General features: G+C 41.0%; 1 protein-coding gene across 1 annotated transcript in view; it reads left to right on the top strand.

Annotated features, from left to right (window-relative positions):
* Positions 1-2,010: 2,010 nt before the first annotated feature.
* CPE (carboxypeptidase E) overlaps positions 2,011-20,407 on the top strand; it is a 72,656-nt gene continuing 54,259 nt past the window's right edge. Inside the window, exon 1 of the mRNA XM_053658742.1 lies at positions 2,011-2,567. Within this exon, the coding sequence (XP_053514717.1) occupies positions 2,261-2,567 (307 nt within the window). The 5' untranslated portion in view covers positions 2,011-2,260. The remainder of the gene's footprint in view (positions 2,568-20,407) is intronic.

Below are 20,407 nucleotides of genomic sequence, written 5' to 3'. Positions count from 1 at the left end.
CTAAAATAGACCGGAAATTCAAAGACCAAGGTTTAATTCCTTTGAACTGATTCTTTGGTATATGTGGTATGCCCAATAATAAATGAGCAGCTCTGTCACCTGCCAGATGAGCAGGAATTTTTCTAAAAGAGAAAACTTCCAGAACCATTGCATTTTAGATCAGAAGGAGATTTTAGGAAACATAAAACAGTATTTCTTGAAGTATGTTTGTTCATCAATCAAAGTCAGAAATACCCAGAGTTCTTATTAAAACCTGGAACCCACCTCAGACTTAGGAGTCTACACTTTCACAAACGAATAATCCAATCCAAACCTTTCATTTTATAGGTAAGAGAAAGAAACTTCTAGGATGCAAAGAGAGCCCTCTCAAGTGAGACCACATAGTTGATAGGACTCTACCCATTATTTAAAAAAGTAAACAACAACCCATAAAGTTGAGATTTGAGAGAAAACACGCCCTTTGTTTAAAGAGACAGCTGAAGGGCCACACAGAATAACATGTTTCCCTGTGTCGTCACTACTTCATACGCCCCACCTAGTCACAAATGAGTATGGAGACCATGAACTGCTAACATGAAAGTCTTAACCTTCCCCTTCTGAAGTTACTGGTTTTCAGCTACTCTGTTTTCCATCTCTATGTTTCCAAGGTGGCTCTTTTGGGCTTGATTTTAGAAGCATAATTATAACTCTGGTTTTCAAACTTCTGGACCATGTAATCAAACACAGGCTGGTCATAGTGGAAAATAACCAGTTCTTAGCTCTGCCTGCATCGACAAAGAACATGGTTGGATCCCAATTCAACCCAATGGCATGTCTTTAGCAGGGCAGCTTCCCCCTAAACGCCCCCAAACGAAGTCCACATGGCTGGGGGGAATGTAGACAGGCAAAGGGGTTGAAAACCAGCCTCTCCAGCAGCACTTTTTTGGGGGGGATCCAGCAAAATAATTTAAATATCTGGATCATACTCTAGGAGACAGTTTTTTTTTTAACTTCAGTGCAATTCATTGTTAGATGGAGAAAGAGCAACTTAAGAAAAAAATGTCTAGTATGAAAAATGACATACACAGTGTCCAGTTTTTCTGCTTGGTGGGAATACCCAGTGGATTATTTATCTGTTTAGATTCATGCTGTTCTTGAATCCAAATGGCAACCTCATCAGAATAACATCTGCTCCAGAGTTGCTCCAGGAATATCAACCCTGTGTACAGACTGGGTATTTAAAGCTGTAAATGATTTGATATTTTTATAGTAACTTGGAGAGGAGAATGCAGATGTTATCTTTTATTATCAGAGTTTTCTTTTTATGATAGGATTTAATCTTTTTATTTTTTCTTGGAAGAAGGTTCTCCAGCCCTAATCAAGGCCTCAGGTATCTGCAGTCCTGCCACATCTTGGTTACAACCAGAGCCAGAACCACCCAGAAACGCAGCTCCTAAAAGATTTAATCTTAGTGCCAAAATAAATCCTTTGTCTAGTGCACCCCCAGAATTGTACTTTATCTTTACCTTTTTTTTTTCTGGAATAATTCAGGAATGTGCATAATACAATTAACAACTGCATCTGCAAACTGATAGAATGATTAAAAAAAAAAGTCTGTTAACCCTGTAAATCAAACTGTTCTGTTTTCCAGCCAGACCTTGCAGTAAATGAAAATCCATCCCTTGGGTTTGTGTTTGAACTATCACAACATTACTAGAGATACATCACGGGGAGAAGGCACGCAGATGCCAGTTTCTTTATTTCTGGAATATTCTCTAATTCTTGGAGCATCAAGATGGAAACCCAAGCCGGCTTGGACTAGAGGTCACTTTAGAGGGCTCCACTCACAACCCAAGAGTGTTTTTTCCACACTCAACGTCATGGCTCTCTCAATGAAAACAACGTTTACAAACCCGGACCCCAGCTGTCATTTCACCTGTGTCGTCCCCTGAGCCGTCTGGCTTTTGACGTGGTTCTGAGCCAACAGATCACGCAAGCAGCCGCGCTGCTCAGCATCAGCTGGGCGCGCGGCGCGGCCGCCCCTCCTCGCAGTGGTTTCTCCTGCAGCTCCCCTGGGCTCGGCAGCGGGTAGTGCAGCCCGCCCAGCGCTGCTGGCCCCTCTCCTCTGGGTGGCCCCCGCGCACGGGCGGACACTCATTCCACCCGGGAAGGTGAGACGCGAGGAGGCTGGTGCAGAATTTGCCGCCCTAGCGCAGCCCGGCCAGCTCAGTCCGGGGGCCAGGCAGACAAAAGAGGCCGCCCTTGCAGAAAGGCACGGGCGATGGCCGGGCGGAGAGGCCGGGCGCTGCTGGCGCTGTGCGGGGCACTGGTTGCCTGCGCCTGGCTGCTGGGCGCCGAAGCCCAGGAGCCCGGGGCGCCCGCCGCGGGCATGAGGCGGCGCCGGCGGCTGCAGCAGGAAGACGGCATCTCCTTCGAGTACCACCGCTACCCGGAGCTGCGCGAGGCGCTGGTGTCCGTGTGGCTGCAGTGCACCGCCGTTAGCCGGATCTACACGGTGGGGCGCAGCTTCGAGGGCCGGGAGCTCCTGGTCATCGAGCTGTCCGACAACCCTGGTGTCCACGAGCCTGGTAAGCGCGCTGTCCATCCCTCGAGAGCCGTAGACGGTTGGACTGGTGGTGGTGGGGGTGCGAGGGAAAGGTGGGCCCAGCGGTGCTAGTGGAAAAGGGCATCTACGGTGGAAGATGGGAGTTAGGGGGAGGGATGGAGATGAAGATGAGCCTGACCGAGAGCGTTGTGGTTTGCCGGTTTCCAGTCTCCGCGGTTCTCCCTCCCTCCCCAGCCCCAAGCCCTGCCCCAGCCGTTGGGCCACCTTTTGGTGAGCTTAGGCCAGAGAGCCTAGAGGGATGGAGGTAGGAGCACGTAGCAAGCAAATCTATGCTTTCGCCAGCCCAGCGGTCACTCTCACTTTGCTGTATCAAAGACCCGAGGGAGTAACAATCCTCAGGAAGAAGGTTGACCTCCCTTGCATATAGGAGTAGAAAGAAAGCTAAGGTGCAGAAGGCGGGGACTTAGAGGGACCAGGAAAAGCCATTTATCATTTGCTGCCGAATTTCCGGAGCACCAGCTTTATTCAGGCTCTGCATACCCATCTCTACCTGTACGTGTGTATTAGGCGCACGAGCACTGTCAATGCGCAGGAAATGTTAAGGAAATTAGCAACATTGGGAGGCTCAGATCCCATAGACCCTCCTCCGAGGGTGGGAAAGTGGCTTCTGACAGGCATTCGGATTTTGAAACTGGACTCCACCTTTCTAAGGAAAAAGGAATATTCTGCTTTTGATACTTGGGATGAGTGGTTTGTGACCAGGTGTTTATTTCAGGTGACGTTTCCTTACAGCTAGTTATCTTACACATCTTCCTCCTGGGTATTTCATTTACGTTAAATGTGACTCATATAATATTAATCAGCAGTATTTAAAACTGCTCTTGGGGCTTCCCCCCATTATGTTTCTGATCTGAAGAGTTATCTTCAAGACCGAGGCTTCTGATAGAAAAAGTAACCTCAGCTATTTTTTCAAGGAAATTATAGGAAAGCTAATGCTTACTTTCGTTGTCCTGTTTCAAGTTTAGAAGTGAAAGTCTAACATAATGTCACTGTTTGAAAGTGATACACTTTTGAAAATGAAAACAAGAATTCTTTGGCTTGAATATCTGGAATGTATAGTTTGTCAAGATTTGTAAATATGTCTTTCAGACTGCAAGCTCTACAAGGTAGGGACCCCTCCGGCCGCTCCTGCCCAAATCTACAGCCTGCAGGTGCCCAGCACACATTAGGGAGAAGAAAGTGGATCAGTCCTTTGTTGAATAACACAGTATCTAAAAACGTAATGGTCTGTTCCTCCTAAACACAAAATACACAGGTTTAATTCATTTTATGAAGACAAACTCAGAAATGTTTTTTGTTATGTGCTTTATAATTTCTTTTTAAGCGAAGCAAATTTTAAGGTCATGGTATTACTTAATAGTTGAATATGAAATGTTTATTGTATTTTTAATTGTAATGTATTATTATGAACACTACATAATCTCAAGCACAATAGCTTCCCCTCTTCCCCCACCCCACCTTTTAAGAGGACATAAGTAAGTTAGAAAGCTTCTGGGAACTAGTGTTGTAAAACAAAATCCACCTGAGTAAGTTTGAAAGAACTTACTGGCTTTATCCAACAATGCATGAATTGGGCAGCAGATTCAAAGGAGCTCCAAGGTGCTAAATAAAATGAAGACTTTCCACAGAAGAGAGCGAGAATAAGGAAGCTGTAGGCAAAAAAAAAAAAAAAAAAAAAAAGAAGCAAGTTGGTTATTGCAAGGTTGCTTTCCTTTAGAGGATGGCAAGGGCTTATCAGGCAGCCAACCTAACTACAGGTGATTCCTGCTTGACTGGTTTAAGATTCCATTTCTGGGAGAGCTGAAACTATAATTGTCCTGGTTTGGTGACATGGGGCTTAGCATAAGTGACTCCATTTTGGGTCCATTGTATTGTTTTTAACACTGGAAAGTGGAGAAGTCTGATCAATATATGTTCGATAATGCATGAATTAACTTTTTAGGAAGTTTTGGATAAAGGAAGCATTCTTAGATGGCCTTTAAATTCCTTTTAGATGAAGATATCTTAAGAAATAAGAAATACATGCTTCATTTTTTTTTGAGCACCCCACACACTCTAGGTGGGCCAGGTTCTGTGGGCTGTGCAGTGATGTACAAGACAGTCCTTGCCCTTTGTGGAACTGGGAATCAGTGGTTTCAAGGACAGTGTAAAGGATGTGAAAGGACAGCAGGGACCTCAGTTCAGGAGGATTTGGTCACTGAAAAATAAGTGACTAGAAAGTAGGAACTATGTTTATAGAATGCTGAATGCTGAAATTTACCAGTTCCAAGGTGGCTCATAGAGGGTAGATGTTTTAAGAGGCCTCTGCTTTTGAAAGAGGGCAACTGTCTTAACTATTTTCACCTTATAAGACCGTTTTGTTTGAAACAACATTTGTGATTAAGCTAATGGGAAATGATGGTTAGCTTGACAAATTCATTTACTTGACTAAAACTTTGATGAAGTTGCCCAGGTATCGAGTTTGTTAGTTTTCTTAATCTAAATTCTTTTTCTGGATTAAAATAAAATGTAGCTTGCCCCAGCCAGGTGGCTTGGTTGGTTGGAGTGTTGCCCCGCTCGCTGAAAGGTGGAGGGTTCCATCCCCGCACCAGGCCACATACCTGAAGTTGTGGGTTTGATTCCTGGTCAGGGTGCATATAGGAAGCAACCAATCAATGTTTTTCTTTCTCTCTCTCTCAAATCAATAAACATGTCCTTGGTTGAGGATTAAAAAAATAAACAAATAAATGTAAAAATGTAGCTAATGCGTAAGGATTTAGTTAGCATAATAGAGGAACCTCTCCCAAAACAAAACATACACACACAAAGCCTTGCCAGGAGAGCTGGCAAGTGAGAGGTTTACTTGGTTAGATTAGTGGATTATGCAGAGAAGGTATTTGTTCGTTCCACCAGCTCTCTTCCTGAGCAGAAAGAGGTGATCATCAAACTTGTGTGGTACCAGGCTGTGGTCTGAACTTGAACTTATCTCCTGAAAAAGATTCATTCTCGTAGATATTCTACATTAGAATTCAGCAAAAGGGAAAGAAAATTCCATTTTGAATTGATCAGCAAGGACTATCCATGCTTACTCTGTTATGACACAATGGGAATCAGCTTGATTGCTGACTGGCTAAATGTGGAGTCTCAGTTTTCATTTTGTATCACTTTGGAGGCCTGCACAAATCTGTTGGAGGAGGGTTGCGGATGTCAGCCATCCTCAGGAGAACTGGGAATAGTCTTGACCCCAGTCTCATTGCCTCACATATCGTGATTCTGGGCCCCAAAGGCGGGACAGGCGTGAAGCCTGAGCTGAGATTGAGTCTTTGCACTCTGAATGGCCTCTTGGCTGATTCTAGGTGCTCAGATGTGTTTCCATTAGATGTGAACCTGCCAGGGCTCATCATATTCCCCACTTTTCCTTTATATTTGTTTATATTTTATACTTTAAAAATATTTCTATACATAGGGACTCATGTGCTCAAACCCAAACATTTGCTCTCGCAGGCATGCATGTTTCTCGTTGCAATACTCATAAAAGGAACCTTTTTTCAGTTATGTCAAAGCAATGGAATCCATATTCCCAGACCACTCCTCCCAGAGTTAAACATGAGTCAAGATTAGTTTGTTTAAAACACTAACTCTTTGATGTGTACTTTGGGATGGCTCTCGGGGAGTGATTTATAACCAAAATGCTATCTTAGAAACATTCTTTAGAGCATATATTTTTCTCTCTCAAAGGCTGGAATGATTATTTTGGACTCATTCCTCCCCAGATCTGTTAAAATGTACAATGTATGAATGCCAATGTGTATTTGCCAAATATTGTGATGGAACACTTAATACTGGCAAAATTTCTACATAACAAACGAACCCAAGAGAAGGGGGGATTTTGGTTATTTGATATGGCCTCCTTTCATGCCAGATCAGAATGTATTAGTGGAAAGTGATTACAATTGAGCAGCACTTTGCAATGAATGGCTGTGGATATTAGATTCTGGAGAAGGATGTAGATGTACCACATGTGGTCAAGAGTTATTTTTAGACCTGAATGAGTCAGTGCAGCTCTTGCCAGAAATAATGCACTTGATTGACTGGTGATTGGCTAATGGAAGAGAAGAAATCGGGCTGGCTTCTCACATCATATCCCAGGCTAAGATAAAATAGGCGGCTTTCTATGGAAACTGATTGGAGAGGTGGGAAAGGAACCATCCGCCAGCACCTCCCATATTGGCACAGCAGAAGGGTGAAATCCCTGCCTTCACAGATACTTCCTTGGGGAAGATACTTTGGACAAATGCAAAAATAGCCCATGTGGGGTTGACACATCACCCATCTTTTCCCAAAGTGTATGCAATGGGAGATTTGTTCAGCTTGGTTTGATCAGTTAGCTACACAAAGATAAACAGGTTTGTGCGTTGTAGGAGTTACCAGAACCCTTCATATGGTGATGTATGTTTCATATCTCCAGGTCAGATGTGTATTAGATGGCATTTCCCTGCCTTGTTTCACCATGGAAACTCTTTGATTTTTGGAAGGAGCTTATCTGGGAATTAGTGTTACACTGGTTTGAGAAATGCGGCCTTAGCCCATTATCATTCACTATATTATGAAGGAGTAATTTGGTAATTCTCTAGCAGAGTGATGCATACAAGGAGTTCTTTGGGGGTAGAACACATGTTATCCATTTTTTGCCCATTAGGTGCCAGCATAGTGATTTATGCAGAGTGAGCTCTTAAGATATGCTTATTGAATTAAGAACCTGATTCTGAGGTAATGAGACACATAATTTTGACTAGAAAGATTAGAGTAACAAATGCCATCCCATTCTTTTATCAAGTAGCTTCATGCTTTAACTTCTAGTTACCTCTTTTTCTTGTCTATAAAATAGGGATACTTTAAAAACTCATACTTCCTAGGGTCACTGGGAGGCCAAAGCACTATCGTCTATAGAAAAGAATTGAGTGAAGTTGCTTGCATCTAGTTACGAAGATGAGCTAATTTGTTAAAATCTTTCTTCACTTTTAGCCAGCCTGGAAAATGTGCCCCCACTGGCCTTACTCTCGTTCAGAGCCAGCCTGTGTGGCCACACCGCCACCGGTGACCATCTCCCTATCACGGTGGCATTGCACAGGCCCACCTGGTAGCCCCTAAGGCCTCTCTCATCACTGCCTCCTTGTTCACAAATGTTTGCCCTCTGTTGATTTTTAAAATGCAGGTCATTTCTGCTTTTATTCAGCCTGACATCTTCTTTTGCTTTATTCAATAGGAATAGTGAAAGTGTTTGTCATTTTTTGAGCATGTTTTTATGGTTGTTTCTTCAGGATATTAAATAAATCTAGGGCAATTCCAACATTTCCTTTGGCAAGACTAACTTATTTTCCTGAAGAATTCGATGAAACTACTCAGGACCCGACTAATTTATTCTTTTTCAGACTTGGTATAACTGAAAGATCGCCGAAATCATCTTTGGAATCCCCGCCCATCTTCTCACCCCCACGGGGCTCCTTTCTTTGTTCTTCCACAGTCCCCTGCAGAGTTGTGATGTAAAGGTTTACCGTCTGTGCTCTGATGTCAGGGGATCCGAGTTCAAATCTTTTCCTATTTGTAACTAAATGTTCTTGGGCAAGTCATGTCACTTGTAAGTCCCAAATTCATTGCCTATGAAATGACAATAATGTGATGATTAAATGAAGTAGGAAGTATAAAGTTCTTTTTTTTTTTAAAGATTTTATTTATTTATCTTTAGAGGGGAAGGGAAGGAGAGGGGGTTTGGGTCTGGTGGGTTCTAATTCAATATGTGTCATCAATTATTATTACCTTTATTATGGCATTTTTCCATTGTTGGTCTAAGTGTTCCCCTGGTAGACCACAAGAGCTTCTGGCTAGGGGTTATATTTTGTTCAAACTGTCTAGCACTATGCTTAGGACATAGTGGCCACTCAGTGAATGTTTGTAGAATACATAAAATTTCTCAAATCAGCAGAAATATGCATCACAAAACAAAGCCATATTGAAGGTCAGTGTTGACTTTTATGTATGTTAGCATGACAGAAGTATGGAACAAGAAAGGATAGAAGTAATGTTTTTCTTATGTCTGTCCCGAGATGAATGCGGTCCATCCCGTTGACATAATGGAGCGCTCCCTCCACGCTGGCCTCTCCAAGTCTCAGTGGAGCCCTTGTGTGTGCTGTCTGTTACAGCTGCACTAGCAGGAGGCTCTTTTCCTCTTGAGACATTTTAGGAAGTCAGACTGCTTTTTAAAGGTTAAGTCCAAGTTCTAAAGATATTAAAAGCTCCAAAGATAATCGGTAAAAGTTCACTTTGTAACATGTTTGACCTTTTAAAAATCTGCATGAGTCCTTCGTGTTACGAACTAAGAACTGAGTGCTCTTTGAACACAGGCGTCTGGCACTTGCAGGTTTTCAGTCCCCTGTCCCCCAGGAAGTGGCATTCAAGTCAGACGCTTGTGCGAGGACGCGCCAGTGTACCACACCTTCTAAAAGGTGGTTCATGGGTCAAGCGAGCTCCAGTTTGAAACATGTTTACATTTGCTCTTTCCTTCCCTTCTCCTTCATTACTGAGTTGCTGCCAGTCCATTGCTCTGTGAATGTTTCTCTTTCTTTAAAAATTCAGGATATGGGCCCTGGCTGGTATAGCTCAGTGGATTGAGTGCAGGTCTGCGAACCAGAGGATCGCGGTTCAATTCCCAGTCAGGGCACATGCCTGGGTTGCAAGCCAGTTCCCTGCAGGCCAGTTCCCAGCAGGGGACACACTAGAGGCAACCATACATTGATGTTTCTCTCCCCCTCTCCTTCCCCTCTAAAGATAAATAAATAAATATTTAAAAAAATTCAGGATATGGCATTTTGCAGGCAACCCAGCAGGCAGCTCTTTCTAATAAATTGTGGCCTTGAAGAAGAGCCTATTTGTGTTACCAGTACCTTTTATTATATTCAAATGGTTTATCTACATCTTTGTCTGTCTCCAGTTTGTAATTTTTGAAGGATAAGGTGGCTTATATATGTATTACTGGGCTGATTCTTAAAAAGAAATGAGTTAATTATATAAACCCTGGAACAACTTTCTCCCAGTAAATATTTTTTTTCAAATATCTGTTTACTATAAAATCACTGCTGACCATGGTTCCTGTACTGAGGCTTTGAAAGGTCATAACTCAAATGTCAGAGTTTGAGGGAAGGACAAGTTGATTGATTAAGAAGGTGCCAGGAGTGAAGATGGGAGACTTAGGGTGTCACAAACCCGTCTTGCTCACTGGGCTAGTTTAAGGGTTTTAAGAGGTTATAGGGAACAGGTAGGGGCAAATTTGAATTGGAGGATCTTGGAACTTGGCCATTTATGGTAAGGGGTATCCATAATGGATCTTCCTGGTCAATGGACTGTTCACTTTGAAAGGGTTTCAGGGTTCAGGTTCTGGATATGTCCTGGTCCTTTGGTTTTCTCTGTGTGTGTATTGTGTGTGTGTATGTGTGAGAGAGAGAGACTGGTTTCTGGTGCAGCTGGTGGTCCAAGTTCTCTCCTCAGTGCATCCTTCACCTGAGTGACTTGCAGTTTTGGTCTTCTGCCTCTGTAAAACAGTGCAGTATCTCATTAAATAGAATAGGACTGTTCTGAGCTGATTTTACAGTTACAATAATAATAATATCCCTTATTTTTAAGGCATTTGATTTCAAATGAAGGATGATTATTTTAAAAATGGATGCAGAAGACTTCTGCCAAGATGGAGGTGTAGGTGGAAACACTTTGCCTTCTCGCACAACCAAATCTAAAAATAACAAAGTTTTAGCAACAATAAATGCAGCCAAACCACAGAAAATTGAACAATACGGAGTCCGACAACGAACCACTCAGCCACGCTGGTAAGGGGCAGAGCCAAAAGCCTAGTGGGGTCATGCAGGAAAGATCCCCCAACCCAGGCAGCCAAGGGCGAATCCCAGGTGTGGGGTAGTGACAGGCAGACCCAGTGAAGGTGCAAGGTGGCTGGCTGACCAAAGTCACACATTTGCTCGCAGATAAACCAGCGAAGGAGCGAGCATTGAGACAGACCGGGCAGGCCCCAGCGTCGAGAAGAAGCAGAGGGGACCACTATTGCTCCCTCTCTGACCTGCCCCCACATACAGCATCACAAACCAGTGACCTGGGTGCCCCACCCTGGTGAACAACTAAGGCACCTCTCCTCATACGTAACAGGCATGAATAGATCAAAACATAGCTCAAGAAGAACTAAGAGCCCATAAATCTAAGTGAACAAGAAATTGCCAACCTATCAGAGGCACAGTTCAAAACATTGGTGATCATGATGCTCACAGAACTGGTTGATTTTAGCCACAAATTAGAGGAACATAAGAAGGCTAAACTAATTGAAATGAAGGGGAATGCACAGGAAACCGATAGTAATGGAAAGGAAACTAGGACTCAAATCAAGGGAGTGGACCAGAAGGAAGAAAAAATGACCAAACAGAAAAATATGAAGAAACAAGAATTCAAAAAAATGAGGACAGGCTTAGGAACCTCCAGGACATCTTTAAATGCTCCAACATCCGAATTATAGGGGTACCAGAAGTGGAAGAGGAACAGCCAGGAGTGGAAACCTTATTTGAACAAGTAATAAAGGAGAACTTCCCCATTCTGGCAAAGGAAATAGACTTCCGAGAAATCCAGGAAGCTCAGAGAGTCCCAAAGAACTTGGACCCAAGAAGGAATACACCAAGGCACATCATAATTACATTAGCCAAGATTAAAATGAAGGAGAAAATTCTAGAAGCAGCAAGAGATAAGGGGACAGTCACCTACAAAGGAGTTGCCATCAGACTGTCAGCTGATTTCTCAAAAGAGACCTTACAGGCAAGAAGGGGCTGGAAAGAAGTATTCCAAGTCATAAAAACCAAAGACCTACAACCAAGATTGCTCTATCCAGCAAAGTTTTCATTTAGAATGGAAGGACAGATAAAGTGCTTTTCAGATAAGATCAAGTTCAAAAAGTTCATCATCACCAAGCCATTATTATATGAAATCTTAAAGAGAATTATCTAAGAAAAAGAAGATAAATAAGAAAGGACAGCAAACTCACAGTTATTAAGAACCACACCTAAAGCAAAAGCAAACTAAGAGGACAGCTAGATCAGGAGCGAACCATAGAAATGAAGATCACATGAAGGGTTAGCAACAGGGGAGTGGGAGAAGGAGAAGGGGGGAGAAGGTACAGAGAATAAGTAGCATAGACCGTAGATAGAAAATAGATAGGGGGGAGGGCAAGAATAGTAGGTGAAATATAGAATCTAAAGAACTTGAGACACGTGGTCATAAACTAAAGGGGGGATGGTGGGGGAGGGGTGTGCAGGGTGGAGGGGAATGAAGGGGGGAATAGAACAACTGTGATGGCATAATCAATAAAATATATTTTTAAAAAAAGATTACACCTAAAAAATGGATGCAGACTACTTATTTTTTAAAGGAGACTAAATATAACCTTTACTAGGTTGCTAAAAAAATCCCTGGTTTTCCTGTGGTTACACATATCAAGGTAATTGGGAAAAACAACAATTAGCTCATATATTTTCGTATGCAGGCCGCTCCTCACGTTCGGATCCAAAGTGATGCTGTGTGATTGGGCCCACCCAGTTTCGCTTCCCATTTAGCCTAAGTGTTCCAGACCGGAAAATCTTCCCTTACTATGCGGCTGCTTTTCACTCCCATTGTGTAATTTTTTCCCAAGAAATATTTTGTTTCTAGAGTTCAGTTCAACAACTTGCATAAATCATAAACTTTGATCATGAGTGTAGGATAGTAAGACTTCATTGTGAAGGTTGGACTGTCCCTTCCCTGACCAATGAGTGGCCTGAACACTTTTTTTTACCTTTTTCTACCCGATCAGTAATTTTACAACAGCTTTTTCTTATGACCATCAAAAACTGCTGCATGGTTTTCTACGCTAAAATCAATTTTCCAATATGAGAAGAAAATGTCAGCTTTTGTCCATATAGCTACCACTTGCAACTTAATTTAGGGAATATTTAATGAATATCTACTATGTATATGGCCTTTTACTTTGTCAGTCACTCCTTTAGGCAGAGACTTTGCTTCTATTGAAATGCAGTAATTCATTTCCTGCCTTGGATTCACTCTTTCATGCACGTGGAGCTTAACTGGCACACGGTATAACCAGGGGGCACCTTACCTGATTCTGGAAAATGTGTGTTCCAGGGTCGAAAGGTTCCTCATGCGGTTATTGATGCAGCACGCATAAAGACAATACCTACAAGGGAAGCTACTGGAAATGCAGCTTGCCATCACATGTTGCAAACTAAAATGTGATTGTTGTCCTTCCTGTGTTTTCAATACACTGAACAACTGATTTTAAAGTACAACAATCCTATTGAAATAGTTTCATTTGTCTCAAGTTGTGACATTGTTCAGCACCGGTTTTTTTTAAGTTTATTGGAGCAAATCAGTCTTTTTTTTTTTAAAATTTTAGTTATTTTTCAAGTACAGTTTTTTGTCTATTTTTCCCATCCCAGCCTCCCCCACCCCTTGCTCCCCACCTCCCGCCCTTTGCCACCCCCCTTAGTTCTCGTCCCTGTGTCCTTCCTATTTGTTCCCAAATCAGTCTTATTCATTGTGGGAACTCAGTAAACGTTAAGCCAAATTCCCTATATAACCAGCATCATGGGATTTAAGTTAACACACTTTTGAAAACTGCATTAACTTTACAAAGTCAAAAGGACCTTTATAGCACTCACACAATGGGAAATTCACTTGTTAAATGTATTTTCTCAACTGTCAAATTCAGTTTTTGGATAATGTTAAAGCAATAGAAAATATGGACAGGAAATTCTTGTGTGAATATTGTATAGATATATAGTGAATATACCATATAGATGAATAGACTAACATACTATGTAAACATATGGGTTTTATCTTGGCCTTGATGATGGCAAGATAATCATCAGTGAAACAGTGGTTTTAAATTGTTTTAAATTTCAGATTGGTGTATGTGTTTATAGATTTCATTCACATCTATAAAATAGCCTTCATTTCTCTTGTTTTACTTCTATGTCTACCTATTGTCAGCAAATTGGCTGGTTTTCTGTTGTATCTAAGTGGCTTACTCTTTAAAAAATCATTTCTCCAAAAGTTTTTTCTTTCAGGGAGTTTTCTTTGGCTGTTATCGCCCTCTCCTACCACGTTCAGGTAGCCTACCAGGGCTTTCCATGCTTGGCCGAACTCACCTTTAGTTCCACGCAAAGATCCCAAGTCAGGTACACCCTCTGAGCCGGTCCGGGAGGACCTAACGGGCTAACGTGGCCCCACAGTTTCTCTTCCTTTTCCCTCTTTGGCTTTTCATCTCTTCTGTGGATATTAAAATAAGACAGTAGTCATCTGAATATCAGTTGGAAGCCTTTGTCTGATAACTTTGGGTTGTAAACACACAGGGATGTATAGATGTATAGATTTACCATCAACCTTTCCATCTCTATATAAATGACCTTTAGGTTTGTCCCAAATTAACAGCTTTTCCCTACCTATCACAGATGAGGAATTAGATGTTATTTATCTTTATGGGGATGTAAAGATGCAGGAAGAGTCTGCCTATTGTTGAAAAGAAGTATTTAAAAGAAAAATTAGGAATGAAGAATTTTGTTGTGTTTTAAAAATTTATCACAATGATCTTAATTCCCTGTAAAATGCACATAAATTGTTCTTATTTGTGCATTAGGAAAATCTTTAAATATGTTAAGAATTGTGACACTATAAAAAAGGTAACTTGAGGAGTTAAGTTTTTAAGAGGTTTAAAAATGTTGGTTTCTCATTCAAGTATGATTGGTCTTTTTAAAGAGGTTTCATGGAGGTGCGGAAGGCACACCTCGCCTGCACGGCCTTTGTTTATCAGACAGAGGCCGCTTGCTCTCAGCTGTGTAAGGAGCCCTTTCCTGGTTTCCCGGCTTCCCTGTCCTTTGCCCTCTGCCTTTTGTCTCCTACAGAAGTCACTGGTGAGAGGAGGCTCTGAAAACATAGTTGTAAACTGAGTTATGATTTAATAGTTTAAACATTGCTTGTCTGAAGTCTTCTTTGTCTCTAGAGGACCACCTGTCCTGCTGATTGCTATTTTATTTTAATTATCGACATTGGGTAATAACATAATATAGGTTTCAGGAGTGCCATTCTATATACGTCATCTGTATATTGTATTGTGTGTTCAGCACCTCAAGTCAAGCCTCTTTCTGTCGCCGGTTGTCCCCGCTTTACCTTCCTCTACCTTCCCCCACCCCCTTTCTCTCTGGTAATCACCACACTGATGTCTGTGTCTATGAAGATTTTTGTCTTTTGTCTTGCTTAATCCCTTCACCTTTTTCACCCAGTCCCCAACCCCCTCCCCTCTAACAGCTGTCTGTCTGTTCTCTGTATCTGTACATCTATTTCTACCTCGTTAGTTTGTTTTGTTCATTAGATTCCACGCATAAGTGAAATCATATGGTATTATACTTGTTTTCCTCTGACCAGCTTTTTTCACTTAGTATAGTAATTGCCAGGTCCATCCATGCTGTAGCAAAAGGTAAGATTTCCTTTTTTTTCACGGTTAAGTAGTATCTATTGTGTAAGAGTACCACAGCTTTTTTAGCCACTCATCTACTGATGGACACTTGGGCTGCTTCCACATCTTGGCTGATGTAAATAATGCTGCAATGAATATAGGGGTGCACATTTTCTTTTGATTTAGTGTTTTGCGTTCCTTCAGATATATTCCCAGAAATGAAATTGCTGGGTCATAAGGTGGTTCCAATTCTTGTTTTTTTCAGGTGACTGTACTGCTTTACACAGTGGCCGCACCAATCTGCATTTCTATCGGTCGTGCAAGGGGGGGGGTCCCCCGCCCTGCAGCCTTACCAACACCTGTTGTTTGTTGGTTTATTGATAATAGCCATTCTGACAGATGTGAGATGATGGCTCACTGTGGTTTTAATTTGCATTTCTCTGATGATTAGTGACATTGAGCATCTTTTTGTATGTCAGTTGGCCATTTGTATGCCCTCTTTGAAGAAGTATCTATTCAGGTTCTATGCCCATTTTAAAAATTGGATTGTGTGTGCTTGTGTTGAGTTTTATAAGTTATTTATAAATATTGGATATTAATCTTGTATCAGATGTATCATTGGTGAATATGTTCTCCCATTCAGTGGGTGTCTTCATTTTGTTGATGGTCTTCTTTGCTGTGTGAAAGCTCACATGCCCACCTTGAGTACATTAATTTTATTCATCTGTCAGAATTGGGAGGCTGCGTGTCGAGGATAACTGTAAGCCTTGCACTAGCAGTAGAAACCATGACTTATGTGATAATTATTTTAAATATTTTTGAGACCTCATTTTTATTATTTCTGGACTTCTGCACATGCCTTTTATAGTTGTTTAGATTGCTGGATAGATGTGAGTTGGGGGCACCTTGTACTGTTGTAATAAACATTTCCCCTTCTCTTTTGACTCCATTCCAATCAGCGCAAACTGCATCTTTAAAAAATTACATGGGATTGTTAGGAACACCAAGTTTTTTTTTTTTTGACTAGTTTTAAACCTCTTACTGTTGCTGCTGTTGTCATGTGGACATTGAGGCTGAACCCTTGGTTGTTACAATTCTGTGAGCAGTGTATACAGGGAGAGGGAATGAATGACAGTGTGTTTCTTGAATGAATGTACATATGGGTGAGATTGGCTGGTGGTATTTCCTCCACAGTTCATAGAATAAAGGTCATGTGTGCACTGACTCTGTGAAGACAGTAGCAGAAGCAAAACACTTATATCTGTGCCAACATTTCCAAGGGTCCAAGAAGGCCCTGGTTTGTAGAACATACCGTATTTTCCATGGTGTTCTCAGCTCTCAGACCAAGGTAATAACAACACTTTATAATAAAAAAAAGCCTGTTAACAACTCACAGGTATAAATCTCTCTAACTGAATAAATTACTAAGAATTCTATAGACATTTCCTTCACTAGGCATTTGGAAGTACCAGGTAGAAATGCTATGAAGCAAGTTCATGTTGGAAAATCAAATTCGGAGTAGTAGGGAGCAGCAAAAGAAGTACTTTCATTATTGTGTGCATTGTTGTTTTCATAGCTCTAATGAACTCATTTAAAATGACAACCAGTGCCTGCTATGTGGGTGACATTCTGAAAAATTGAAGAGGTACTTATAAAAATGGAGCAACAAACAATAGTATTTTATCAAATACTTAATATGGAGGTATTGACTCAAATTCTGCAGAGAGCTGAGAGAGAGACCATGTCAGAGACCCTCAGGGGAGGGCTTCCGGAAGGAGGCAGGGGCAAGAGCAGGACTGCAAGGCTGAGTTGTATCTGGAAAGTAGAAGAGAGGGCTTCATTCTCTGTCGTAGAGTATCATTCACGCTTCTTGTGTTTTTTCTTCACTGTCCCCAACAGTGATGGCATGTAAGTATTCGACAAGAATTGTGACATAATTACATTCCATTGACATGAAATTCCCACCTTGTTAGAGAGAATGTAATTTTTGGGGTTTTGTTGTTTCCTGTTGATTTCACTCATCATCTAGAGAATAAAACTACTCAGGAGGATAAAGATGATGGGATAGAGATTATGCTAACATTCTCCGTATATGTAAGTTAAACATAGACTATAACATGATTACAATTTGTCAAATAAGTATAAATATAATTATATTAAGCATTAATCATTTAGTATTAGTATCTTATATATCATATAATTATATTAAGCATATAATAGATACTATATTGTAATAAGCAACAATTGATTACTAATACTTTCTGCCTTTCCTGAGTATATTTTTTAACACTTTTTAGTAATTCATGTAGTAAAAAGAAGTTAGTTTGATTTTGTTAGGCCAAGCGTTAAATATTGCTCAATTAGTATTCTCTGTGACCATGTATTTCAAAAACTATGTCTAACAATACAATAACAACAAAAGTAAGAACAATAACAAAAGTAAGAAGAACAACAGAAAAGCAACGCAGCTTGAGCTGCTGAAGGAGAATTCAGCCAATGGCTTTTCTCCTTGCATCGGCAGCCATTTCTGAGCATGTCTCCAGCTGCAGTTGTCTAATGCTGGAGTAATGATCATGCAGTTTGTCAGATGCTTTGGGGAGAGAAGTTCGCTATGCAGAAATATTTAGCATTTAACTAATTTTTCCAATTATAGATTTTTGATTAGGGGAAATTTATTTTGAATTACCCCTAATGTTAAACACAATCTTCATTAGTGTTACATAGAACTGTGAAACATTAAAATTATAGATTTATTTCCGAGCTGGAAAGAACACTTTCATTTAAAAATGAGTCGATTGAATTGAGCTTCAGAGAGAGAATAAACACCCTGCCCAGGGTTGTATAACCTGGGAGTCTCATTTCCTGCTGTACGGTTAGGCTTTCTCTTTAGAATGTTTCCTTTAACAATGTATAGAGATGGGGGAATAAACATAACTATTTCTTGTGTGGCCACTGACAGTCATGAACTACTTACAGGGACTGAAGTCTTTGAAGGCGTTCACAGGAGTGCAATTTACTGAGTGTTTCCAATTCCTTAGGGCAGAGTTTCCAGACCATATGTTGTAAAATGGGCATGGGTGTGCCGGGGGGTGGATGGACTGGGCCTGGGGTGGCGTGAGAGAGTGTAGGGTGGCAAAAAAAATCAGGAAAGGACTGAAATAATCTACTTTAGCATACTGTAAGTATATATAGAAGATACTATTTTTCTTGGCAGTAAGATCCAATTCTCTAGGAAAAAGCAAGCTTTTGTTGGAAGGCGGCTCTGATGAGCCCTTTTGAAGCTAGGGCTGGATGACAAGGAGAGGAACGTTTGCAGGGGCTGTGTGGAGAGTCAGAAGAGGGAAAGGCTCAATGGCCAGTGGTTCCAGAGGAACTCAGGGAAGAAGAGAAGTGTGGGACGGGGATGGTGGAGCAGATTACTCTGGGAAGTGGGATGTTGTGCTTACTCCTGTTTCAAATTAGCACCCGCAAAGCCAGAGATTGTCCAAGGGAGGACAGTTATATACAACTGACAACACGATGATGAGAACTTGTTAACAAAGGCTGGCTGCACACTCTACCACAGCGCTTCCTAGAACACACGAAGGCGGTGTTGTGGAAATGAGCCAGACATCTCCACCCACTGACCATTTACAGTAAAGCCTTAGGTCCCCGGGCTGTTTTCTGAATTCGGATCCTGGTCCCAGGAGGGCGTAAACACTGGGACAGAGCCTCTGGGAGGGTGATGTGGTTTTTATGGCCAACTCAGGGATTGTGTGAACCGTGCAGAATGAATCATGTGTTGCTGGAAGTTAGGGGTGCAGAATATAAATAACTGAAACTGGGTAAAGTTTTCTTTTAAAAAGCAGTACTTGTGCTGACTTTTTAATGGTCTACATTAAATTCTAATGTGAACAAAGTTATTCGTGCTAAAGAGGGTTGCATATTTGTTGAGAATTTTTCTAAACCAATATTCGGCACCCAGTTTTTTAAAAGAATTTTATCTCCATGTGTGTGAATATTTATTTTATAAAACATGTTATAGTAGTATTACATTACATTGCCTATCTAATAAATAGCCTTGTTAAAAAGAATATATATGTATAGGAACTATACCTGGAATAAAGTACCCCCTTAAATTATTATACAGACACTAGTGGTATATGTTATTGTAAGAATTTAAAAATATATGTGAAACATATGTGGGTGAAAATTTTTTGTTTTGTTTTGTTTTGTTTTTGCCTTTGAGAAACTCTACCAAGATGATTAGATGAAAATTTCTGTTGGTAATTTATAGTCAGGATATCGGCAAGCAAACAAAAAAGCCAAATCTTCAGGCTGATGTTTGAGTGAGAGGATGTGTTCTCATGAGGAGGAACTAGACTAGGTATACAATGAAAACACTTGTGATAATATTACTGTGAATTCAGGGTAAAATTACTTTCATCGTCATATAATTTCGGGTGAAAGTATTTGGTCTGAATTATTCAGATAATTGCTTTAATTCCCCATTGGATCTGTGTGTAGCCATGACTGTTGGGCGTTAATGGGGTGGGGGGAGTCCAGAGCCTAAGCAAGGTCAGGGTCAGGAAGACGGGGTCTACTTGGGTCAGGGTCAGTGAATAATGCTGGTACTGATTCGAGTTTTATTAGCTGCCATTTCTTTGCCAGTCTAATAAAACATGACTTTTTAGGGTAGTTTTCCAAGTTCTCTCATTTGGGTTAGAATACAAAGAAAAGAGTATAGACTTAAGCTCCATCTTATTTCTGCTTTCTATTAAGTTATACACTCAGCTTAGAAGCCACATGGACAACTCAGAATAAAACTTGACATTGTAAATGCTGCATATTCCACATAGTTCAAAGGCGTTATGTGTTATTTCACATACAGAAATAGTACAAGGATCTTGGGAAATGTTTTTCAGACCTCAGAGAATGCCAGCTGGGCACATGCAAGGCCTGTGGATGCCTGAAGTACTTCAGAAGTAGAATGACTAAAAAAAAAACCCTTATAGAGAAGGGTTATGACAACCCAGCCTCACACGTATGAGCCAGGGCACTGGGCTAATTCTAATATGAAGAAGAGTGTTTCCGTGTCTTAAGTGAATAAAAAACTAGATCGATTTTTATTTTGTCCTTTATTCTAAGAACATTGGTACTTTTTCTCCTTATACAAAGAAGAACATTTTTTCCCTTCTTACAAAAAAGACGTGGCCCAGAGATGGCCCATTTACTTTTCCCTCTTTTCCCTACTCCCTTCACACGAGCCATCAGGTGTTGGAAATGTCCAGATA

Source organism: Artibeus jamaicensis, unplaced genomic scaffold (genome assembly GCF_021234435.1).
Source record: "Artibeus jamaicensis isolate MK-2021 breed Jamaican fruit bat unplaced genomic scaffold, CSHL_Jam_final scaffold_537, whole genome shotgun sequence".
Lineage (NCBI taxonomy): Eukaryota > Metazoa > Chordata > Mammalia > Chiroptera > Phyllostomidae > Artibeus > Artibeus jamaicensis.
The sequence above is the reverse complement of the archived record's forward strand: the minus strand, read 5'-3'. Positions and strand labels throughout refer to the sequence as shown.